General features: G+C 37.8%; 2 protein-coding genes across 5 annotated transcripts in view; one reads left to right on the forward strand and one right to left on the reverse strand.

Annotated features, from left to right (window-relative positions):
- The window catches only part of LOC106877905 (equilibrative nucleoside transporter 3), a 46,656-nt gene extending 27,116 nt beyond the window's left edge, over nt 1-19,540 (forward strand). For all 3 annotated transcript variants that reach the window (XM_089360497.1, XM_089360496.1, XM_014926956.3), the window contains 8 exons: nt 1,121-1,206; nt 2,888-3,034; nt 4,480-4,510; nt 6,904-6,992; nt 9,421-9,526; nt 13,755-13,840; nt 15,052-15,257; nt 16,506-19,540. In XM_089360497.1, the coding sequence (XP_089216623.1) occupies nt 1,121-1,206; nt 2,888-3,034; nt 4,480-4,510; nt 6,904-6,992; nt 9,421-9,526; nt 13,755-13,840; nt 15,052-15,257; nt 16,506-16,617 (863 nt within the window). In that variant the 3' untranslated portion in view covers nt 16,618-19,540. The remainder of the gene's footprint in view (nt 1-1,120; nt 1,207-2,887; nt 3,035-4,479; nt 4,511-6,903; nt 6,993-9,420; nt 9,527-13,754; nt 13,841-15,051; nt 15,258-16,505) is intronic.
- A 308-nt stretch (nt 19,541-19,848) lies between these two features.
- LOC106877904 (basal body-orientation factor 1) overlaps nt 19,849-27,059 on the reverse strand; it is a 38,222-nt gene continuing 31,011 nt past the window's right edge. For both annotated transcript variants that reach the window (XM_014926955.3, XM_014926954.3), the window contains exons 10-12: nt 24,002-24,154; nt 22,664-22,834; nt 19,849-20,227 (exon numbers count right to left, since the gene is read on the reverse strand). In XM_014926955.3, coding sequence (XP_014782441.1) covers nt 20,140-20,227; nt 22,664-22,834; nt 24,002-24,154 — 412 coding nt within the window. In that variant the 3' untranslated portion in view covers nt 19,849-20,139. The remainder of the gene's footprint in view (nt 20,228-22,663; nt 22,835-24,001; nt 24,155-27,059) is intronic.

Below are 27,059 nucleotides of genomic sequence, written 5' to 3' on the forward strand. Positions count from 1 at the left end.
GTCAGTGTGCATACTCGATAGTTCAAGTACCTTGAGAGAAAAGTTGGACCTAAGAAGCATCAGTTGCGGTGTGCAAGAGAGACAACTGCGCTGGTATGGCCATGTGGCGAGAATGGATGAGGATAGCTGTGTGAAAAAGTGCCACACCCTAGCAGGTGAGGGAACCTGTGGAAGAGGTAGACCCAGGAAGACCTGGGATGAGGTAGCGAAGCACGACCTTCGAACTTTAGGCCTCACCGAGGCAATGACTAGTGACCGGGACCTTTGGAAATATGCAGTACGTGAGAAGACCCAGCAAGGCAAGTGAGAGCATAATCTGTGGCCTCTTCCAGAAGTGTAGCCAGCTCACTTATTCGTATCTTTACTTCATTGGACACTAAAAACCCTGCTTGCGAAGACCTGTTGAGGCAAGTGAATTTGGAATTTGAAATCTGAAATCGAAATCGAACTGAATCCAACGACTGGCACCCAAGTCAACTTCTCCTTCATTGGACACTAAACTCTGCTTGCGAAGACCTGTTGGGGAAAGTGAAATTGTAATTGAACCATACTCGATGACTGGTCACCGTGCCAGTGAAGCACTAACAGCACTGTCGAGTGTGTTCATTGCCAGAGCAGCTGTTTGACTTCCGTGCTAGGAGCCCGTAAATTGCACCATTAGAGCGTAATCGGGCATGTTAGAAAATCATTCGAGCGAGGTCATTACCAGTCCGGCTGGACTGGCTCCCATGCAGGTGGCATGTAAAAAACACCTTTTTGAGCATGGCCATTGCCAGTACCGTGTGACTGGCCCTCGTGCCAGTGGCACGTAAAAGCACCCACTACACTCCCGGAGTGGTTGGCATCAGGAAGGGCATCCAGCTGTGGAAACACTGCCAGATCAGATTGGAGCCTGGTGCAGCCTTCTGGCTTGCCAGTCCTCAGTCAAATCATCCAACACATGCCAGCATGGAAAGCAGACGTTAAACGATGATGATGATGATGATGATGATCATTATTATTATTCATATTATTCATACTTTTTTGCCCCTCGCTCATGTTATCTCTATTTTCAGATCTTTATATTTGGATAATTTTTCCCCTTTTAGTATACCTAATCATTATCATTATTGTTTATCAGGATCATCTGCTGTATTGAATGCCACAGCCCTTGGTTTCGCCAGTATAATGCCAACTAAATATATCAATGCCTTAATGGGTGGACAGGTGAGTGTCAATAATGAAAGCTTACAAATGATGATAAGGGTGGGTCACAATAACAGCACAACCACTGACTATGTTTTGCAAATAATTTCTTACATTTCTACATTCTGGTTTCAAGTTTCTTCAGAGGTTGAATTCAATTCTCATCCTCCTGAGGTCAACAAATTATTGTTACTAATCAAGTAATGGACTATAGACCCTTTCTTTCAAAGTTATGGACTTGTGCATGTTAGAAATCAATTTTAAGTTATCTTCCATTACAGTGAACTTTGTAGGATTTGAAATCAAACCAAGAACAATTGCAACTAAATTATGCAAGCCATCTTGTCCATCATGCTCAAAAGTTTCTTATTTCTTTCTTGCCCACAGGGGGGCTAAACATAGAGGGGACAAACAAGGACAGACAAAGGAGTTAAGTCGATTGCATCGACCGCAGTGCGTAACTGGTACTTAATTTATCGACCCCGAAAGGATGAAAGGCAAAGTCGACCTCTGCGGAATTTGAACTCAGACCGTAACGGCAGACGAAATGCTGCTAAGCCTTTCGTCCGGCATGCTAATGTTTCTGCCAGCTCACCACCTTCATGCTCAAAAGTTTCTGTCTTCCATCATCCTTAATAATAATTATATATATTTTTTTTTACATGAACACAAAAGCACGAAACATAATGTTTATTCTGGCAAGATTTGACCTTTCTGTGTAAAGAAATCTAACTTTACTGGTGCTATGTTGTGACGCAACCTGTACACTCTGTAAAGTGGTTGGTCAATGTACTGAGATATCAATGGGTAGAGGAAACTCTTGTGCCATATGGAGGACATGAGAACCTCTCTAGTGCTGTTGCCAAGATAAAATGCACCCAATACACTCTGTGAAGGGTTAAGTATTAAAAAAAGGCATCAAACCATAGAAATCATGCCCATGACCGAAATGAAAGGGCAGTAACTCTGCAAAAGAACTGACAAGGATATGGGTAACAGCTGTAAAACAATGATGACAATGAGAGAAGTAGACTGTGGGGCATCATCCAATATCCTTGCTTTCAGACGTTGTGCTTATGTTAGAAGTAATAATTATATTGATATAAAAGTTGGTCCATCCTTTACATTGCATAGAGATGGGAGAGAGAGAGTGAAAGAAAAATACAGAGTGACAGGTGCAGGATGAGTGCACATACTAGGCTTGGGGCAGGCAATGAGTAAAGGAACAGTACTCACAGTGAGAGAAAACGAATCATTGAGACAAAAGATAAAGAAGAGAAGAAGTAAATGACAGTAGTTATGGAAGGAATTATACAAATGAGAAATTTGTTGATTTAATTTCATTTTAAGATATTTTTCTTTTGAAAATCAATATTCATTTCATCATTTTGTATGATCACCAAGAAATTTATTAAAAGTTAAAGGTGGTGAGCTGGCAGGATTGTTATCACGCTGGGGCAGAATGTGTAATGGCATTTCATTCATCTACTGAGTTCAAATTCTGCCAAGTTCAGTTTTGCCTTTCATCTTTTTGGGGTTGATAAAATAAGTACCAGTTAAACATTGGGGTCATTGTAATCAATGTACCCCTCCCCTAAAATTGCTGGCCTTGTGCCAAAATTTGAAACCAATGATAATCAAGATCCATATTTCTGTCTTAAATTGCATATTATCTCTAATTTTCTTTTCTTCCTCCTTCAAGGCTCTCGGTGGAACTTTTGCTTCTTTGGCAAATATCTTGGCATTGGCTACACTTCATTCAGTTACAGACAGTGCTCTACTATACTTCATAATTGCCATCCTAGTCACCATTTTAACCTTCTTTGGATACTTCTATTTCTACAAATTGGTAAGTCATGTTTATCTCAATAGTTTGGCATTTCATTTTACTTTTACTGCCATATTTCTTGTCTTTCTTTGTACGTTTTCTCTTTCTCTTTTTTTTTTATCCCTTTTTTTTTTATAGCTTAGTTTGTTTGTACATATAGAATATAAGTTACTCAAAAAAAACAAAAAAACTCTCAAAATATTCTCCCACAAATGGCATCGACATAACCGTGTGGTTAAGAAGCTTACTTCTGAACCACATGGATCCAGGTTCATCTCTCCTACAACACTTTGGGCATGTGTCTTCTACCATAGCCCTGAGCTGACCAAAGTCTTGTGAGTGGATTTGGTAGATGGAAACTGAAAGAAGCCTGTCTTGTGAATGTTTCTGATGTGAGTATCACTGTCATATAAGCAATGTCATTCATTTCCAGTATTTTGTGAGACCATGTTTGGCAATGGGGAAACATTTGCTATACTTGAAAACTGATGAGGGTTGGTAATCGGATGAGACCCTGACCACAGAAAATCTACCTCAATAAACTCCATCCTTTTTGTAGTGCATCGATGACATCACAACAGAAGTTTCCCCAATTGAGAGTGAGTTCTCCTGTCAGATGAAGCTGGAACATTACTTCCTTGGCAGAAAAGCTGGAGTTGTTTGCCTTTGCTTTCCCCAGCTTCGTTGGCTGTAGCATGTCCATCCTCTGATAGGTGTTTGGACACCTAGCAGGACTTGGTTTTAGGACACCTGCACAAGTGGTGGGGGAAGGGAGAATTTTAGGGAACTGGTACTTGAGTAGAGAACAGGTAGTACTAGTTCACATGGTACCAGAAGCAGGTCTCATCGACTTTTTGATGATATCCATGATTGTCTAAATGTTTCAAAAAACTTTTAATATAATCAGGATCATGGAGGGGTATTAACATCCCCACCCTCTTCATCACCATCATTCTCATCATCATCATCATCATCATTTCCCATCCACTTTCCATGCTCCTCCTCCTCCTCTGGGCATCTTCTTACCTGTTTTTCGCTTTCAGTCCTTGTTCTCTCTCCTATTCACAGTGTAAAGTGGTTGGTTTTATGAGCAAAGAAAACGTAGGGTTATGAAGCTCTTGTCCTGTCTCACTGAGAACTAACCATTAGAATATGTGCCTTCAAAACAAGGGTACACACATACACATACATACATGCATACATACATCAGTATATATATTTATATATACCAGCATGGACAACGGATGGTTGATGATGATGATGATGATGATATATATATGTGTGTGTGTGGTGATGGTGATGGTGATGATGTAGACAACTATCCTTTTTTTTTTGTAAAACTACTCTAAACTTTTTGAAATAAATTGTTCCAAAATTAAAATCGTAATTAACTTGCCGTTTCCCTTCAAAATTTTATTCCAAAATTAGAAAGAATTATTAATCATTTATCTATTTAAATATTTCAGGAATTTTCAAGATATTATATTTTCAGAGATGGTAAGTTTCATAATTATTCTTAATTAACAAAATAAATTAAACATTTTTTTTTAATCACTAGGACTATTAACTTATTTATTTATTGTGTACTCTCATGTAAAAATATTTTGTCTTAGAACAGACAACAAACAAAATTTATGTCCAGCCAAATTAGCATAAAAGATTGCTTGTTTTTTTCAATATAGTTAGCTCTCACTAACCATTCGTCTATCCCTAGTTTACTCATTGACCACCAGATAAGGGATTGGGGAACCATGTCAAAGGCTTTCTCCATATCAACGAAAGCCAGGTACAGTGGTTTATTATCTTTGGCTAGGTAGTTCGCCTGCAGCTGTCTTACCAGAAATATAGCATCAGGCACGAACTCAAACTGCATCTCATCTAAACTGACTCTCTCCCTAATTAGTTGGGCTATGACCCTCTCCGTGACCTTCATTACCTGGTCCAACAACTTGATAGATATGTAAATACACACACACACACACACATGCATATGCACACACACAGAGTGTCCTACACACACATTAAATTATTATAAAATCAGTATTTATTAAAACATATTTCAGTTTTGAAATTTAATAGAATCTACAGAGAGAATTTGACTATTTTTATGAATGCCTGTTTTCAAACTGATGACCATTCTGGTCCCAGGCATTGCTAATAAGGTGAAGCAATGGAATCACAAACACCAAGAAACATTTTGTTCACTGTTTCTGCTTGTTATCTTTCAATGACTGCCTTCTGTTCATTGACCATTGCTGGGTATTTTTTTGTGCTGTAAACTTTGTCTTTTCAAGATCCCCTCCCCATGCGCACAGCCATATTAAAGTAAGGGTCCACCTACAAGTGATTTTACCAAATAGGTAGATTGGATGAAGTGGTTTAGTAGGATGCCTTCCACATTCATTACAACTCACACCACATCTTCGAAGCCATTTTGAATGCTTAGCATAACAGATTGTGGCATTAAGTTCAAATATACAGGACCATTCACAGTATTGCCAAAAAGGAATGGTCCACTTGAAGTGCTATTGTGGTTATTTGAACCCTAACACTCCAAATAATCTTTGTTGGAAAGAGTGCATAAAACCCCACCCTTTGGTCCCGGTCATTTTCATTGAGGGTATGGATTATTGGGGGACGGCAACTTTTCCACTGACCACTTCAAAATACAATGGATGCTTGAGTTTTTAAATTCCTACCTCACACACTTGTTGCACAGATGTTCTCTAACTCTAGCAATATGGTTCTAATACAGTTTGTTGCTTCTTTGATGTCCACAGTCTTCCAAAATATTTCCTCTGAACGTCTTGAACAGTTTAAACTTATCTCTAATTTGTGTGATGGCAAGTTGTGTCGGCAGATCTCTTTGAAACCCCCTCCTGTAACTGGTTTTGCACTTTGCCTATGTTTTCAAACTTCCAGTATCATATTTTAGGACAAAATTTCCTTTATTGAAAGTTTAGCCTGGCTTTCATTATTATTTCTAATGAATTAAATTAAAAAAATGAAAATTGAGTTACCAGCTGTTATGGTGTGCATCCATTTGTGTAGTGCGGGAGACCCTCTGTGTATATATATATATATATATATATATATATATATATATATATATATATACAAGAAATTTAGGGGTTGTGAATCCAACACACTAAGGGATGATATCTATCCAATATCCTGCTGGAAGAATACCCAATTATTATTACACAAGTGTTTTTTCATTGCATAGCAATTACATTACCAAGTGCAATAAATGGGTGAAGGTAAAAAGTTATTTTACCTTTAATGAGGTATTGCCTATGCATTGTTTTCATTTTCCAGTTGTTTAATTTTTATTATTATTATTGTTATTGCTGCTGTTGTTGTTGTTAAGGCAGCAAGCTGGGAGAGCTGTTAATGCAGTGGATGAAATGCATAACAATATTTTGCCCATTGCTACATTCTGAGTTCAAATCCTGCTGAGGTCGACTTTGCCTTTCATCCTTGTGGAGTCGATAAATCAAGTACCAGTTGAGTACTGGGGTCGATGTAATTGACTATCCCCATCCCCCAAATTTCAGGCCTTGTGCCTATTGTAGAAAGTATTGTTATTGTTGTTATTATTATTATTAGATAAAAACACACAGCTTATTTTGCTGGATATGATGGAAAGTGAGAGGAGCTGTCCACAGCCAGCAGACTGAGGTGACACTTGTTTACTGGTCATGCTTCAAGAACCCTGTGAAGAATTTTTGCAGTTCCAAGCAATTCCGATTTTTGTGGGTGTTCTACCTTCACCCTTGCACCAATCTTTTTCAGTCTCCTTTCCTCATTGACCACAACCTTCGTATTTCCCTCTTCAAATCCTCTATTATTGTTATTATTATTATTATCATCATTTTTTTTTTCTTCAGGTAGTTCCTATATTTACGATGTCCACGAAAATGATAAAATAATCAATAAACACCCAGGTCAGTCCAGTACCTGGACTGTCTTTTTAAAAGTAAGTACTGTTTTGTTAACAAAGCATACAGTGAGTGTTCTCTGTAGGTGACTTATTTTTACTGATAGAGTACAAAGTTCCAAATTTATAGAAGAGAAAAGTTAGCATCTACAAGCCATGGAATATGGTTAGTAATTTTGGGAGATGGATTTTATCATTGTCTTCAGGCAAAGTAACTTTTCAAAATGCTGTCCCGTTCTATAATGATGCTGCACATAGCAATGGATTCTCAGAGGGGGATCCAGTATATTTGTAGGGAAGGTAGCCATAATAGAGCACGTAGGATTAGGACTAGAAAGGTTTTGTTGTTCAACCCAACCTTCAATGCTACCATTTGAACTAATGTAGGGAAAAAACTTTTTAGTTTAGTCTCAAGACATTTTCCAACTAGCCATAAATACCATAGAATCTTTGATAGAAGAACCTTTAAGGTTAGCTATTCTTGTTGCAAGAACTTCACCTCTCTAATAAGCCAGCATAATACAAAAACACTAAACAAAACTATTGGCATCACTGAAGGAAACAACCAGAAATGTAATTTCAAACACCAAAGTTGCTGCCCTTTAGCAGAAGATTGTCTAATTAAAGGTGCTGTTTACAGAGCCAAAGTGCAGGTGGACAACACGGGAACCCGCTGACCAAATTTAGACGCATTTCCTTGTTCGTGAAAGTGGCTTAAATTGAATTGTTTTGATAACTCTCATGCAGTTTGCTTTGGGTTTTCCTCAAGTACAGTTTTCAAAAACTCCATATTAACAAAACTTGTTCATCTAGATCAAGGGGAATCTTCAAAAGAAAAATTTCCCAAGCAAAGTTAGCCAAACACTTGTTGGCCTTTCTGGATACTTAAAGCTTCATTTCTATAAACAGAACGAGTATTTCTTGCCCCTTTCATTGCTGAAGAGCCCATTCTGAACTTAAACAGCGTTCAATGTCATATATGCATCTGATCTAAACTCATTTTAAAAGGGTGGAAAATCAATATGAATCACTATGGTAGTCTGAAGAGAAAGAGAAAAGAACATCACACAATGTAAAAATGAATGGTTATATTGTTGTAAAAAGTAGCCTCAAAGTGACCGAATCAAAAATGCAACCAAACTTTTTTTTTCCCCAACCTAATACACACACACACACACCCACACACATGTATATCTGGGGAACAGGGTGAACTAACTCATGTGCCTCAGGTGCTTCTCTAGAGGATGCAATAGTTGACCATAAAAGCCAGAGCTAGAAATTTCTCATCATCTGAGAAATTTCATTAGAAACCAAAATGAATGTTTGTAGTCCTTTCTACTCTCCTTTTGAATCTTGGCTGCCCTATCAATCACATATCAACCAGCTTGATGTCTTTGATAAGGTCTGGATACAGCCTGAATTGACAGAATACTGACTGTGGACCTGTTGTGTAAATGTAAAACTGGTGATATTAAATCCTTTCTTTAACACTCCCAGTTAAGATAGATTGATCATATCATCAAAATGAATGACAACAGAATTCCAAAAGTCTTTATGCATATCCAGCTACATGATGGAAGCAGAAGCCTAGGAAGACCATGGCCTAGGGGCAAGGAGAAGCTCAAAGCTAACCTGAAACTAACAAAGATTCCTCCAAAAATATTTTGGAAAAAAAAAGAAAACAATTACCATGATTATCATTTCTTCTGCAGTCTTCAAAATCATTTGGACAGAAAAAAACGTGTTACCTGTTGATGAGGTCAGAATAGTAGTGGAGGAGTATTTTTCATCATGGACAGGTGAATTTTGGAAGAGGGGTCTTGCAAGTCTACAAGATAGATGGAAAAGGATTGTAGAAAATGAAGGAGAGTATATTTTAGATTGAAAAAGAACTTTGTTTATCTTAATTTTGAAAAATAAAATAAGTATAAAAAGACCACATTATTCATGGGATCACCCAGTATATGTATGTATGTGTGTGTGTATATATACATATATATGTGTATATACATATGCATACATACACACACATGTGTGCATGTGTTTGTGTGTCCTTGTCTTGACATTACAATACTGGTTATAAACAAACCTCAATGTCCTACAAGTGGTAGTATTGTTTTGTTTGCTGTGTTCCATGAGACTCTGTCTGGCCATTTATGAGGTTCATGATCAAAAGATTAGCAGAAATATTTCTTTACTTAGAAACAGGTAATGGTGATGGACGGGAAGGATGTCTGTCCATAGAAAGTCTGCCTCAGTGTATTCCATCTGACCTATGCAAGGACAGAAAAGTGGATGTTAAAATGATGATCATAATAGTGTGTGTGTGTGTGTGCATAAACACACACATGCACATCATAGAAATGCATGAACATGTACATAGCATCTACACACACACACACACACACACACACATTTTAGGTTATGCTTTAATTCATTGGTTTTGTTTTTTTCCTCCCCTCTTCAGATTTGGAAATGGGGGTTCGCAGCACTGTTGACTTTTGCTGTAACACTAAGTTGCTTTCCTGCGGCTTCCTCTAGTATTCAACCAATCAATGACCTCGGCTGGTTCAGTAATTATGACCTTTTTTTCCCTTGCAATATTCTGTCTGATATATCTGCCTCTTTTCAACTATTTGCAGCTAATTATTTGATATAGAATACCTTTGACATTTTAATATTCTCAGAATATTTTAATACATGAATTATGCAATTTTTCTTTATAAAAGTGTCAGAGAGAGAGAGAGAGAGAGAGAGAGAGAGAGAGAGATGTGATCTGTTTTGTTTTTTTTCACAATCTCTTATGAAAATGTGTCAATTGTCTGTGTTTGTACTTTGGTTTTGATTAATTTGTGATAATTGCAATTAACTGATTCCAGAAAGAAACCTTGCGTGCGTGTGTGCAAGGTGCATGATGTAAAGAGAGCCAAGTTTTATTCTCATCAACCATTGGCTTAGTTTGGTCCCTCGGTAGTTCCAGCAGTGCTTGTCATGCATTCTGCAAGGTCCCATGTTCAATCTTAATATGCATCACATTTGGCAAGCACTATTTTTTTTCTTCTTCACTAATCCTCAGTTTGACCCAAGTGGGCAATTAGTGAAATTGGATTGATGGAAACTACAAAGATGAACCAGACTCATCAATTTAATTTTATCTGATTCATGCTGCTTCTGCTTTGGAGGTTATGTGAAAGAGTTATGAAAAAACCACTTGACCATGGTTGTGCTTTTATACCATTATGTAAATTTATTTAAGTCCTTAATAGTTTGTTTACATCTTTTGTAAGATATATTTTTAACTGTAGCAGTTGAGAGATAAAGTATGTGGATCCTTGATGAGTGTTTATAAATACAAAGCTGGCTGCACCCACTTCTGTTCTCATTGCCAAAGATATTTCATTGGAACAGGTGCCTCATATATGTTACCTTAATTATCGTTACCACTTAACATCCACTTTTCCATACCTCCATGGGTCATATGGAATTTGTTGCGGGAGATTTTCTACAGCTGGATGCTCTTCTTGTCACCAACCCTCATCTCTTTCCAAGCAAAGTAATCTATGGAAGACTGGTAACAAACAACATCGCATGTATGGTGGTGATGTTCATTTACAATTATTACAACCAACAAGCATATACATACGCATGCACACACACACACACACACACACACTATACAGGATGCAATGGGTAAATTGTCACCATTTTATACTTTTAATTTCACGTATGTGCATTATTTGTTTTTGATATGTCGAGTATGCAGTATAGTAGGGTCAAATGGGCACCATCTGTGATAAAAACAGCACCATGATGCAATTCACTCTGCCAGAAATTTGGAAATGACATGCTGTACTGCTTGGCATTTGTACTGGAAGCTCCAATACAAACATTTCAGAGTGTTTGGGTGTCAATTTGAGGAAAGTGCAATCTGAGGACATGTACCGAGAGTCATAAAAATCAAACATCCAGCCAAGATCACGGTGTTTGGAGTGATCACTAGTGATAGCAACATTATGCCTCCATTCATCTTCCCACACGTCCTCAGACTCAAAACAGAGACCTACCTCAAGTGCTTGGAGGAGGTAGTGCTGCCCTGGGTGAAGTGGGTGACTGCTGAATGACCCTGTGTTTGGCAACAGGACTCTGCACCAAGCCACACAAGCAGCAGAACCCAGTTGTGGTTGTCAGACAATTTCTGCAACCACATCACCCCTAACATTTGGCCACCTAACTCCCCAGACTGCAACCCCCTTCATTATTATGTGTGGGGTGCAGTTGAGCAAGAAACCAATAAAACTCCTTGTAACACCAAAGATGAACTGAAGGCAAGGATTATGGCTGCATTCACCAATTTAAACCAGGAGACCATCCAGAAGAGTCATCTGGAGGTTGTGATTGAAGCCAATGGTGATTTTGTTGAATAAATTTACTCTTTAGTATTTCAAAATATTCTTATGTAATTTTAGTAAATATCAGGTCATCCCATAAATTCTGTCTGAATTTTGAATAAAGAAAACAAGTGATCGGATGTTATATTTAATTGTTACTTAATCATCAATGTACTTTCCCTGATTATCTATGACTTCCTTCCATCTATTTACAAGCTTTTTAATCCCATCAATGTAAAACTCTTCTGGTTTCTGTTTTGACCTCCTCCTGGCTTGCGAAAGTTATGTCCCCCAAATGATTCTGTAAGCTACAAAATAAATGGTAGTCTGAAGGAGCAAGGACGGGAGAAAAGGTGGATGAGGAATTTTTTCCCAACCAAGCTCTTCGATCTTCTGTGAGGTGATCTTTGCAGTGTGGGGTCGCACATTGTCCTTATGAAACATCATTCCTTTTCAATTCACTAAAGCGGGTCTTGTTTTCTTCAAAGCTTGGTTCAAACGCTCTAATTGCTGACAGCAGACTTGAGCATTGATTGTTGCATTAGGTGTTAACAATTCAAAGTGAATTACTCCTTTGCAATCCCATAAGATAGAGAGAAGAACCATTTTTCCATGAAGTTCCCTTCTCGGTTGTGATTGAGCTTTTTCCCTTTTACCAAGCCACTGTTTACGGCGTTTAACATTTCGATAGAAGATACATTTTTCGTCACAAGTCAAAAGATTATCCAAAAAGGGTGAAATGAGTTCGCGAGAATGGAGAGAAGAGCAGATGTCAACTCAGGATTTGTGGTTGCTTTCGGACAATTCATGAGGCACCCATTTTCTAACCTTTCCAAGTTGTTGAAGGTGACAATGAACAGTTGTATGGTTTGAACTAAGCTTTATTGATTGCCAATTCTTCAACTGATAATGCACGATTTTCTTCAAGTAATGCCTCAAGGAGCTTATCATCAAACTCAACTGGACGTCCTGTTCGATCTTCATCTTCAAGGCTGAAATCTCCACTTCTGAATTTTGCAAACCATCTGCAAGTTCTTTCATTCAAGCATTCTTTCCCATAAACTGAATGTATGTTTCGAGTCGCTTTGGCTGCAGAGTTTCCTTTTTTGTACTCATAAAGCATTATGTGCCTTAAATGCTCTTTGGATACTTCCATGTTAGAAAGGGTTTTAATCAAAGAAATTTTGAGATCGTTGCCAGTGCCCCTAGACTGGCTCTTGTGTGGGTGGCACATAAAAGACACCATTTCGAGCGTGGCCGTTTTCGTGCGGGTGACACGTAAAAGCACCCACTACACTCTCTGAGTGGTTGGCGTTAGGAAGGGCATCCAGCTGTAGAAACTCTGCCAAATTAGATTGGAGCCTGGCTAGCCATCCGGTTTCACCAGTCCTCAGTCAAATCGTCCAACCCATGCTAGCATGGAAAGCAGACGTTAAACGATGATGATGTGAAATGATATATAATTAGTTTAAAAGTACACAAACGCATAAAAATAATTTTAAATTCCATTAGACATTCTAAAATACTATTAAATTTCATTCAATTTTAAAAAAGGTAAAACCGGACAGAACTTATGGGATGACTTGATGTATCTGTTAAAATGAGATGTCAGTGTTATTTTCATTTTTGCGTAATTTAAATGACAGTTTATTCACCACACCCTGTATATATATATATATATATATATATATATATATATACATGACAAGCTTCTTTCAGTTTCCATCTACCAAATCCACTTACAAGACTTTGGTGTACTTGGGGCTATAGTAGATGTCACTTGCCCAAAGTGTTATGCAGTGGGATTAAATCCAAGATGATTGGGTTGGAAGCAAACTTCTTAACCACACAACCAAGCGTGTGCCTTATATATATATATATATATATACTATAATTTGTATTAAGAAAACAATGTTATTCTGAAATAGAAATATTAATATTTCTAAGTCTCTCTAAAGGAGACTATGGCAGCGGTACTGGATATTAATAGTTATCGCCAAGCCAACATGGCAGTCCAGAAAAATAGGATGAATGCTGCCGTTGATAAGCTCCAAGAGGCCATCTCCTCTAGCTAGCTATGTGACACATGAATCTGTGTCCATTATAACCTTTGAACAGGGGTGGTCAGACGCTTCCCCTTGCTGGTCTGGCATCTACAGACTAGTTTCGAGGTATTGCCCCTAATCAATGTAGAGCAGCCACACTCAGCAGGTGTCACTACTGACAGTCTGTATGAAGGATTATTTACCTAAATTCAGTAAAATATATCCACTGGTTTTCAAAAATAGAAATATGACTGAATCATTGTTAACTTCTATTTTGAACATTCCAATTGAACTCAATATACTGACATATGTCAGTGCACTCTGTCAATCTGCTTATTTCTTCTCTCTCTCTCTCTCTCTCTTTTCAGAACGTTTCTATAGCCCAGTTGTGAATTTTTTTGTATTCAACGTGACAGATTTGTTAGGACGAATCATTGCAGGCAAAACTTGTTTTGTAAGTAGATATTACTCATCCATGTGTCTTAATGTGCCTAATATGTGTGTGTGTGTGTGACTCTATCTATCTTCTACCTGTCTGTCTATGTGAATGTCTAAATGATTGTTTATCAGTCTTTCTATATATAGAAGACATCTATCTGTGAGTCGATCTATTTATCAACTGAATTATCATCATCAAAACCATAATCATCTTCATTATCATCTTTATTACTATTTTAACTCTTTTGTCACCATATTTCTGCTGAAATACATAGCTTTCCTTTCAATTAATTCTAAAAATAATAAAAATATTTTTTTTAAAAAACGGCTACGACGGGAAGCAAAACAGAAAAGGGATTTAATAAGAGTAATCTCCCTCAAGTTTCTAGAATGTTCGAGACCTTTCTGGAAGCTTCCGGTTTACGTGGAAATCGGGGACTTCCGGTCCATCCCTTTCTTATATAAAGGAAAGAAATTCTAAATTCGTGCCACTCCGTGTCTCTCTAGCCTTAGGCTGGCATTGAGTCGACCCGCCGCACTTTATGCCCTCTCACGCACATGGTCGCCTTAGTTGGAGACATGTGACTGCAAACAGAACATATTCGTGTGATGTTACAAACCTTTTCCTTCAATTAACCTTATATGTTAACGCATTACCTCCAGTAATAAATATGTTATGACTTATTACGAACGTCTCTCATGAATCTCTATTTTCTTGTTACGGACAAGACGGTGACCCCTCTTTCTCTCATGCCGACTAAATTGTTGTGTGTCATTAAGCCTAACCCTTACCACCAAAAATGGATAAGCCTGACATCACTATAATGTAATAAAATAAACTTTGTCCTTGTTGATCTGTTGTTTGGAATATAAATTAAAATCTAATTTTGCTTGAAGATTTTAATTTTGATCAGTTTAAAACAGGAAGTTTGTATTGGAAGACAAGGGGCAGTTTCGGCCACATTGGTATCAAAAAGGTTAAACTTCTCCTCTACACTGAACTGCAAAAGAAATGTGAGATGTGTGTGACTGTGAAATGTTTTAATTTCATTATGTCATAAATTTTGATAAATCTGATAAAGTTCAATTTCTTGGATGTTCTCTAACTACAGTCCATGGTTTGTTGTCATGTTCCATTTCTACTAATACTACCACTATTGCCATCACCACTACTACTCTTGTAGATACCTCATCTAATGGCCTTTATGTGAAAATCTAACTTTTCAGTTGTTCAAACCAAAATCTTCAATGCTGTTCCTGACTACTGCACTGCTGCGCATAGTGTTCATCCCACTGATAATGTTGTGCAATGTGCAACCACGTGAACACATGACTGTGTTGTTTGACAATGACTATGCTGCCGGAATAATCATATTCTTCCTTGGACTTAGCAATGGTTTCATTAGCAACACAAGTATGATGCTTGCACCACGGTAAGTTACCTGCATCTCTCAAGCTTTCTTTCATGTGTGTGTGTGTGAATGTGCACACGTTTTATTGCTTCATGGTACCAAGTTTAGCTGAGGCAAACCATTCCTACAGAATTATCATTGATCTTGTCACAGACATAATCACACAGAAATAAAATATTGCTATTGTAATATCTGTGGAAAGTCTTTATTTCATAGAAGTAGTTTTATCTCACCACAAACAAATTCAAATTCAAACAGGATAGAAACCACATTATAAAACATTTTCTGGGAATAGTGATTTATTTTCTCATACATCAGGTGTATGACCCCATCCATCAGGTGATGTATGGAGTCATGCACCATTGCAGCACATTGCTACATTCACCATCTGTGTGTCTGTTGGGTCATCCCCGGCAACTTTCTGAGCCATGTACCAGTCAGTTCCCATCTCCACAAGGTATTTCCTCATCCATCATGATTTTTTTTTCATCAGCTGATGGGAGTCATCTGTCAAAGAGAGAACATTCCACACCCTCATCTAAATAGGCCTCATGCCTGGTCAATGACACCTTTGCACCAGTCATGTAAAGGTATCCAACCCAGCCTGCCTTCTGGGGTTCTTCCCATTTGGTGGAGAGGGATCCTGACAGCTTTGCCCCAACCGCTTCATGCCACATGCCTCATAGGTACAACCCCAGAGGAGAGAAATTGTGTCTCATTTGCTAGTCTTTGCTGGTTTCGTGAGAGTGGAGTGCAAATCCTACACCAGCCTCTTTTCATTGCCTTTTAAAGCACACAAATGAAATTGTTAGTCTATTTTTTGGGAATGTTGATCCCTACACATAGGAGTGGAGTAATATTTACAGTAAGATATTTTCTCACAATTCTAATTTATGTAACCTTCATACATATTCACACTAGACAGAAACTCTTCTAATTTCTCTTGTTCCAGCGTCCTGTTTGAAAAATTAAAAAGGCCATATGCTCAGAGCCTGAGATTGCTTGGAGACACAAAGCATGTTATAAAAACCTCTGCCTAGACCTGAGTCTCCCAGCAAGAAACTATCGGTTGCTCATATCTTTATACTGTGTGTATTAAATAATATTCCTTTCTCTTTCTCCTCTCGATAGAGTACTTTTTAGTTGATCTTACAGAAGTTCTTAATAATTTTCAAAATTCATTTAAACGAACGCAATGTATTTCAACAGAAATATGATAACAAAAGAATTTAATGACTTTTTTTCTTCTTCTTCTTCTTTTAATTCCAGTTTGGTTGAGAATCATGAAGCAGAACAGACAGGCACCGTATTATCATTATTTGTCACAATTGGTCTTGCAATAGGCTCATGTTTTTCAGTTTTAGTTATCAAATTGGTATAACGATTTTAATCAATATTTTTTTATAGATTAGTTATTTAAAAAACAAAACAAAATAATTTCATAATCAAACATTCAATTTTTATAAAAACATCGTTATGCTTTAATACTTAATATTCGAAAAGGTTGCTGGCAATTGTAGTCGGTTTTATTCTGCAGCTCATCAAGCACAGGGGACGTTACACACAGCCCCGAGAGAAAATTTTGCAGCAGCTGTAGCATAAGGTTGATATAGACTTTTATCTGTGTGTGGTATTGAATAATGAGAATGAGTGCTCAACATTGCATTGGTGGATAAATATCCTTTATTGGCAGAATAACATGTGGATGAGTAGCAACATTCCCACATGGATTGCTTGAAAACTGTGGAGACCTATCCACATGGAATCATTAATTGTCTTGTTAATCCATAAATGAAGTATTATTCCGTTGGATGTGTAATGTCAATGTGAATACCTGTCAGAGTGTAAGTATCTTGATAGAAAAGCTGAACATTAGAAGCATCAGTTGTGGTGTGCAAGAGAGACGATTGCGCTGGTATGGACATGTGGTGAGAATGGATGAGGATAGCTGCGTGAAAAAGTGCCACACCCTAACAGTTGAGGGAACCCGTGGAAGAGGTAGGCCCAGGAAGACCTGGGCTGAGGTGGTGAGGCAAGACCTTCGTACATTGGGCCTCACCGAGGCGATGACTACTGACCGAGACCTTTGGAAATGTGCTGTGCGTGAGAAGACCCGGCAAGCCAAGCAAGATCGTTGCCAGTGCCCCTGGACTGGCTCTTGTGCGGGTGGCACATGAGATGCACCATTTTGAGCGTGGCCGTTACCAGTACCGCCTGACTGGCTCCCGTAGGATTTTCGAGTGAGATCGTTGCCAGTGCCCCTGAACTGGCTTGTGTGCACATAAAAGACACCATTTCGAGCGTGGCCGTTTTCGTGCGGGTGACACGTAAAAGCACCCACTACACTCTCTGAGTGGTTGGCGTTAGGAAGGGCATCCAGCTGTAGAAACTCTGCCAAATTAGATTGGAGCCTGGTGTTGCCATCCGGTTTCACCAGTCCTCAGTCAAATCGTCCAACCCATGCTAGCATGGAAAGCGGACGTTAAATGATGATGATGATGATGATGATATATATACACACACACACAATTGAGTGGACAAACGAAAGAAAGTGACAACACATGTAGTAAGATTTACCAATGTTATTAAAACCAGTTTGATTCAGCCCCATGTAACTTAAAGTTTTGTAGGCTTGTTACAGAAACCTAGCTTGTTGGGCTGAGGCAGCTGGATGGAAGGATGTAGGAAACCCAAGATGGCTGTTGGAACCCCCCCCCCCTCCAAGCTGCTATTGATTCAGGTAAGCCACTTGTTGTTGTTGGAATTACAGTGATATCAAATCCATCTGAATGTCTTGCCTTTGAATTTCATCCAGACTGTTAGACACCTCTAATTTCCTGTCCAGCCAAGCGATCCAAGGAATTCAGGTGGATTTGATGTTGCTGCAATTCCAACAATACCATATGACCCACCTTGACCAATCACAGCCCAGGTTCCTGTACCAAGCACCTATGAAACTTTACGTTGCATGGGGCCAAATCAAATTGCTTTTAAATTATATCAGTGCTTGCTTGTATATATTTATGTATCTGTGTATGTGTTAAGCTTTTATAAGGGAAAGGTTGACTGTAACTTTGAAGTTTCGCCTTGCTTGCATTCAACAGTCTGACGAAGGCAAACAAGTTAAAACTTCAAATTCATTGTCAACATTTTCCTTGTAAAAATTTCAGAAAAACGTACTCTACTAAAATGTATTCAGTAATCCTTTAGTTTAACGTTAAACTGTTTTTATATGTAACTTGACACAGAAACAAACATTAATATATATGCATACATACAGGTGTGTGTATGTATACATGTATGTATGTAGAAACCATTTTAAATTTGTTTAAAAAGTTTTTCATTCTTACTCCAAACACTCATGAAATATAAATGTGGTAAATACCCATGAAATTTTAAGTAACATGGAGCTGAGTGAAACTAATTAAATAAATGTCAATCAATTGTGTTGAATGCTACTTCCTTTCATTTGTTCACTCATTTATATATACAGACATACGTATAATATATAATCTCTTACTATTTACATATATATACACACACATACATGCATACGTATTTGTGTATGTGTGTGAACAATGATCATGGTAAGATGTGTGTGTATATATTTATCATCATTATTACAAAAACGTTCTACTTTTCCATATTTGCATGGGTGAGATGGATTTTCTACATCTGGATGCCTTTTCTGTCACCAACCTTCACTTGTTTCCAAGCAATGTAATATTTCACAATGACCGGACATGTTTTCATAGAAGCATTGAAAATAAGGATACCATTTGCATGAGAGTGATGCTTGTTCACAAATATTCCGTGGAGACACTCAGCCCGCAACACATACACATGCCTGGTGGTATTCTTTCAGTTTTTCTCTACCAAATCCACTCATAGCCTCAGTCTGTAGTAAGAGACATTTGTCCAAAGTGCCATGCAGTGGAACTGAACCCATATCATTAAGAAGCAAACTCCTTACCACACAGCCATGCCTACACTTATAAAATTACACACACACACATACTCATGATGAGGATATATGTGTGTGTATTTATAGATGTATACATATACACATGTGTGTAGGTATATATGCATATACATGTGTATGTGTGTGAGCCCATACACATCCTAGTACCAGTCTGAATTCAAACTTTTGACCATGTATTTCTTATAAAAAGTACTTTTTACATAAATCATATTTTCTCAAAAACACTTTGTCTTTTGCATGATTCTTTTAAGAAATCCATTCAAATATGTTTCAAATATCATTTTTTGTAAAATATATTTTAAATAAAAATAATTTTTATCAATTTCTGTATTTGGCTTTTTTCTTACTTTCTATTATGCACTCTTTTGTATTACAGTTTGATTCTAATAAATGGTATTTATCAGTATGAAAATTATATTTATCACAGTGATAATTGTATTTATCAAGGACAGGATGATATTTATAATTTGTCTTTGCTTTAACATATATATATATATATATATATATATATATATACACATAAATATCAAAATTAGCTTTCATATATATTTTCTTTTATCAGAAATGCTTAATTTTTGCAATGCTCGAACAACAACACTGAAACTTTCAACAATCAAAAAGAGAAATCTGTTTTAATGACACTCAATAAATGATTTATTGGCCTTTACACATTTATCTCACTTAATCACAATATTCAAGTCTATTTTTGCATTTTCTCAGATTGGTTTGGCTTCATCAGCTCTGCAGTTATACATACCTAAAAAACCAAAGATTGCTCTTATTGGCAATCTTAATGAAAAGTGACAGATGTTGCCTTGGTCAGTACAATTCCACTTCCTCAGATGTATACACACATACACAGCTAAAACTAGCAATGAATTCCCACACGAAAATACATTCTGAGACACTTTCCTTCATTTTTCAAGCCATTTGAATTGTTGTAATCAACTTTTTCTCCAGGCAACGATGAAATGGTGCTTGTGTCAGAAATGTTCGAGTAAAACTTTTCCTGTAAAAGACAAAAAAAGTCGACATTTTATTTTCAAAACAGTTCAGTTTGATTACTTATCATCTTCATCATTGATTTAATGTCCACTTTTCAATGCTTGCATGGGTTGGATGAAGTTTATTTAGTCAGATATTTCCTATGGCAGCCCCCCAGCAGCCCTCAGCTATTACCAAGCAAGGAAATATTTCTCCCTAGCCAGACATATTTCCACGGAATATTGCAAATGAATGATGCTGATTATTTGACAGATGCACATTCATTAACAACTGATCACATGGACTGCCCCTGGGGCAATCTCAGAATCATGGAAGCCCACCTTATAGACAAATTGAGACCAACCATTAACAACAGGAAGGAACTACATAAAGCAGACAGGTTGCTATAGCAATACCAGACTGACAACCAATGTTGATGTCTTTACATCCCCCATAACTTAGTGGTTCAGCAAAAAGAGCCCAATAGAATAAGCACTCGGCTTACAAAGAATAAGTCCTGGGGTCGATTTGTTTGATTAAAGACAATGCTCCAGCATGGCCGCAGTCAAATGACTGAAACAAGTAAAAGAAAGAATAAAAGAAGCAACATCAAAGGAAAGTTAACCGGGAAGATAGCAGGTTGTGGGGCCAAGCAGATAGCAGTAATACAATGAGACTGGGCATGTGGGTGGAACACACAGGTCAGGGGCTAGCAGAGAGCAATGATACAATAACACAGGGCCAAGAGGACAGGATTGGGGGGTGGAAAGTAAGCATAGTGCATTTAAGCAGAAATATGAGGAAGAGAAGAGATGAAGAGACGTAGTTTAGTTTGTCGGGGTAGGGTGTATGAGAAGTTTTCTTGTTAAGTGTGGATGGGACACACAGCACTTCTAAAACTAAGTTTCACTGATGTGGGCGGGTCTTCTCAAGAACTTCATATCACCAGGCATCTTGGTCCATGGTCAATTCCTCCGTGAAGCCCAACATCCTGAGATCGGTTCTTACCACTTCATCCCATGTCTTCCTGGGTCTCCCTCTTCCGTGGGTACCGTCCACTTTCAGTGATCAGCACTTCTTTATGCAGTTGTCCTCATTCATACGCATCACATCTCCAAACCAACGTAGTCTTCTCTCCTGCATGCTACATTTGATCCCTTTTAATGCCCAAATTCCCTCTTAATACATTTTCACTTTGCCATACATGTGCACTGATGTTGCACATCCAATGGAGCATATTTCTCTCTAGTCTCCACATGACATCTGCATTCAGAGTCCATGTCTCACTACCATGGAGTATAGCCATTCGCTCACAAGCATCGTATAGTCTACCTTTCACTCTGAGAGAAAGAGTCATTTTGTTGCCAACAGAGGTAATGGCTCTCTGAACTTCCTCCACCCAATTCATATTCTAGAAACAATACTTTCTGAGCATCCTCCACCATTGCTAATTTGGTTACCTTGGTAACAGAAACTATCTACAACCTCAAGAGAGCCTCCTGGGCATTTAAGAGAATCTAAGTCCCGTGTGCTCTTTGTGCTTATTGTTCCTGCACACCTACCACATACAAAGACTACTCTATCTGTTAATCTACCTGTGATTCCACTGCACCTCTCATGTGTCCATAGATTACACTGGGTGCAGCAAATGGAATTTCTTCCAACTCCTTTCCTACATACTGAGCAGAGCCATTTACCTGACAGAAGGAGAGTTTTATCCTTTTTCTTACTAACAACAACTTTGGTCTTAACTAGGTTAATATATATATATGTATATATATATATATATATATATATATATATATATATATATATATATATATATATATATATATTCGGTCATTCCATAAATAATACGTTTTTTTCAATTGCATGAACTTAAAGTCAGAGGGAGACAGGATAAACTACCTGCATCAACTTGCTATAAAAGAAGATAGCAATTTTACCTTGTACTTATTCTTAGTGCAAGTTTTGAATTCAATTTTAACAGTTATTTTTTCAAACCTATAACAGAAGTGACAAAGAAGCATATTTTGCTTTATGAGTTCAATAAAGACAACAATGCAATGGAAAGTGTGAGGAATATTAATGCAGTATGTGGGGACCGGACATTAAGCATAAGGCAGTGTCAAAGATGGATCCAGAAATTCCGAGACAGAAACTACAGCCTAGAAGACGAGCCTTGTCCTGGAAGATCTGTAGAGCTCGATGAGGACACCCTGCAAACCCTGGTGAACAAAAAAATCCCATTGTAACTATTGAGGAACCAGCAGACAAGCTTACATTCGGTCATTCAACCTTTCATAGGAACCTGCATGCCATTGGAAAAGTCAGCAAATTGGATCAATGGGTTCCTCACAGATTTTCCGACTCTAATCGTGCGCAAAGAGTGTGACAGATGATTAGAGATAGAACTGGATGCAATGAATATCTGCTTGCAAGATGAGAAAATCTAATTTACTTTGGATTTTCAATTGATAAAAGCTTCTTTGGTTCCACTTTTGGAAGCAAGTTGTTGGCATTTGATGATTCTTTGTCATTTCTATTCATTCTGGAAAATAAATAACAAAGAACGCTCTCTTTTTGTTCCCATGTGAGGTCTTTTACATCTATTTGTACATCTGCAATGTTCCTGAAAGAAAAAAAGAAAGAATTTAACTACACAGACAAATATTTCAACAAAAGGTCAACATACGAAAGACTAATGCCATGAGAAACAACAACAATAATATTATAGAGAGGAACAAACACACAAACATGGAGAGATACAAGCACGCCAAAGTTAGGGGCCAGAATAGCCATAATAGGAACAGTAGGAACGGAAGATAAGAGGAATAAGATTAACAGAGTAATAACAGTAGCAACAACTACAACAAGAATAATGTGGCTGTGAACTACTACAGCGACAATAATGGAAACAACTATGTAAAGCAATACAAACATTACAACAGACACAAACAAGGAGAGGAGGGGAGGGTAACCAGAGAAATGATTGGGTAGATAGATAGTAGTACAATGGATATAAATGACAGCAATGCTTTCTAGGCCCTAGTCTTCAATCCATGGAATCCATTATACGATATGAGCCATATTCATCTGACATCCCTACCCTTCAACAGAAGAGTTTGCATCCCTCAACAGATGAATGACAAAATAGAAGCATGATTCACCATAGTCAGATTTTAGAAGAACAATACACTGGAAGACGGAATGGTAAAGAGGCACAGCAACTTGACAAGAAGTCTGCACAGGTGGCCCGCACAAGCTCATACAGCACACAAGAAATAGGGAGAACATATGCATCCCCGTGGAATGTCTGTAGACAGCCTGCTGGACTACATCCAGGCAATGCAACCCCACATCACCAATAGACTTAATTCATTGCCAGTTACATACACCTGGCATATGGGAGCTTTTAGCTGAGCCCTCAGAAGCAAGTATTTGAGTCAAGTAACCTGTCTGATGTCTGAGGATAGCTCGCTCACTTCATTCCACCAATTTCAGGGCCCTTAATAAGGGGTCATAAGTACTGCCTTTCCACTGTTGATTAAGTCACATTCATTTAATATCTAAATTTGAAACAAAATATTACTGTCAGGTATTAACCAGTTGACATAGATATAAAATATAGGAGGAAGACGGGGGGGGGAGAAAGAGAGAGGGTGAGAGAGAAGATGTGAGAGAGAACGGGTGAAAGAGAAAGACAGGACAAAGAGAGTGCAAAAATGAGAGAGTTATGGAGAATGAGAGAGAGATAAGAGGGTGATAAAGAGGTCAAAGCATTAAATATAGAACTTACAGCAATTTTGCTGCATCAAAATCATTGTAGACATTGTTTGTACTCGTTCCTGGTTTAGTAAACGTCCGGACTTTGGGGTGTTCTGTTTTACCATTGTTTGCTTCCAGCAATTTGTGTTGGTAGGCCTGCTTTGCTTGCTGTATATAGAGTTTCCTGTGTTGAATAGAGAGAACTCCTTTTGTAAACTGATGTTAAAAGAAATTGCCACAACATTACATCATCAATGTTGTATAACAAATTTTATCTGATACAACAACAATATTGTATGAGGTTTTAATACGAAACAAGATCAATACCGTAAAATGTATTATACATCATCATCATCATCATCATTAATGTTCACTTTCCATGCTGAGAAGGATTTGACAGGAGCTTTCAAGCTATAGAACTGTGCCAAGCTCTACTTTGGTACGGTTTCTATGGTTGGATGCCCTTCCTAATGCTAACCACTTTACAAAGTGTACTAGGTGTTTTTTTTTTATGTGGCATAGGCACCAGTGAGGTCACCAAATAACTTGCAAGCTGTTCCTACAATTTTCAAGGTAGTTACTAGTTGACAGAGATCATTTGTTTCCTTCTTCTTTTCATCTTTGCAATATTGTCCACTCAAGTACTCCATCATCACTCGCATTTGTTTACAGGTGCATGTTAGCTGGTTAGATTGAGTATATGCAATACTCAGCCAGGTACTCAGTTAGGTATCTTAATGAGCTTGTATGACCTCAAGTTTAGTTTAACCCTTTGAAATACACTGCTTTTGAAAATAGTGAAGAATTTCCTTAAACAGCTATCATTATTGAGCTGGTGTAAGTTGGTGAGCTCACAGAATTGTTAGTGTCAGGCAATATGACATGCAGTAGTTCTTCCAGATCTTTAATTCTGAGTTAAAATACCACTGATGTCAACATTGCCCTTTCAATATTTTCAGGGTTGATAAAATAAAGCACAATTCCAGTATGAGAGTCAAAGATATAAGCTCTCTCTCCTCAAGTTTACTGGCCTTGAGTCTAACACTTAAGCAAATGTTGGGAACAGAAATTAACACAAAATTTTTGGTTTTAAATGCCTTAAAAGCAAGAAAGATTGTATCAGAATCAGGGGCTGTCTGAGACAAGATGATGTCAAAAGGGTTAAGTCAGGCACCCAGGAAGTTTACCAATATAAAAGTTCAACTTTAAGTGTCTGGTTTGTGTCTTCTGCCATTTCTCTTTCGCTTTTCTCCAGGCTAATTCCACTTTGTTGAGTGATCTTTTTAATTACTGACATGTAAAACGACACTGGAGTTTCATCACATAATATTAATTAATAAAATAAGAAACCCCACAAAAAAGTAACCCCTCATGATCTTGCCAGGCTTAAATTTGTCACTTTATCATTTCACCAGTCAAAACAGTCAGCATAAACCTTGAGCATAACTTTTTTATACCAAAATCTATGTTTTTTTTTTTTTACTCTCACTACCATAATAGCCTCTGTTCCTTAAACCTTGCTACTCTAGTACCTCCTCCATCAGGCACTCCTGACCGACTTGTCTCTTCACCTCCTGCCTCAACCTCTCACTAACTACTACTATATCCAGTCCTTCCTCCCCAGAACATTAACCCTCTGGAATCTCCTTCCTGCTCATATTTTTCTTGCAGGTGTTGACCTGCAACAGTTTAAATGTAACATTAATGGCATTAAGCTCACCAGTCTCAGACAGTCAGCAATGGTTAAAGGACCACCAACCCTTCCTCAATATTCTGCAAAACTGGTGTGTGTGTGTGTAACAAAAATATGAATGGAGAAAATCACATCTTTAATTTGTGATTCCATTATACAATACTGATAATCGTTTCATTATTCTTATCTACATTTTTATCTGTACTCTATTATGTTTATATATATTTATTTGTCAATGCATATTTTTAGCCTTCATATATTTTCATATTTCTATATCTTTATATTCCGAATGTATTAATATGTTTTAGATTGGACAACTCTATCATGATTAAATCCATATATGTATACACCAATCATAGTCTGCCTGATTTGAACCTCTTCTCTTTATCTCATGTACTTGTCTAGCATCTCAGGTTTGACTTGAGCACTTCCATGCTTCCTATGCTTTTCAAAAGAAAATTTATAATTATATATATATATATATATATATATATATATATATATATATATATATATATATATATACACACACACACACACAATTTTAGGGCTGCAAACACCAACGTTGGTACAATGAAGGGGAAATCTGTTGAGATCATCGAAATGAGTGAGCAATGTTATGTGGATGTGTGTGGTGTGCAAGAAGTGAGATAGAAAGGAGCTTCTGCTAGATTCCTCGTGAGTAAGAAGCAGAGGTTTAAATTCTGGGTAGGCAGGCGTGATGGAGTGGGTGGTGTAGGCATATTATTAGCAGAAAAGTGGGTAGATAAGGTAACTGAGGTAGTCAGAGTGTGAGATAGCGTTACTAAGTTGAGACTTATCATAGGTAGATTCATCTCTGCCTATGCTCCACAGGCTGGGTTGGCTGATGATCAGGACTGATTCTATGTGGTCCTTTTGCAGACTACCTCAATGACAAATGACAGAAACTTCATTATTGTGGCCGGTGACTTTAATGGACATGTTGGGCAGCATTCTCATGGACTCCATGGTGTGCATGGTGGTTATGGATTTGGCACTAGGAATGAGGAAGGTACAAGGCTACTTGAATTCTGTAATGCAAACGATCTTATAATCTGCAACAGTAACTTTAGAAAGCCAGCCAGCCACCTGATTACTTAGCAGTCTGGTGGGAGTATAAGCCAGGTTGATTACCTCCTCACAAAGCAAGAAGACAGGCAGATGCTCATAAATGTGAAGTCTTGCTCATGTGAAAAGTGTACACTCCAGCATAGGCTACTGGTTAGTGACTTCAAAATTAGGGCTAGAGAGACTCAAAGACATAAAGCACATAGTAGAGGCCTCTGATGATAGAGAGGAGGAGGAGGAGGAGGAGGAGGAGGAGGAGGAGGAAGGGACATATAGCTAGCTTATAGGACAATTGGAAGTTCCTGCA

Source organism: Octopus bimaculoides, chromosome 11, assembly GCF_046866305.1.
Source record: "Octopus bimaculoides isolate indiv1 chromosome 11, ASM4686630v1, whole genome shotgun sequence".
Taxonomy (NCBI): domain Eukaryota; kingdom Metazoa; phylum Mollusca; class Cephalopoda; order Octopoda; family Octopodidae; genus Octopus; species Octopus bimaculoides.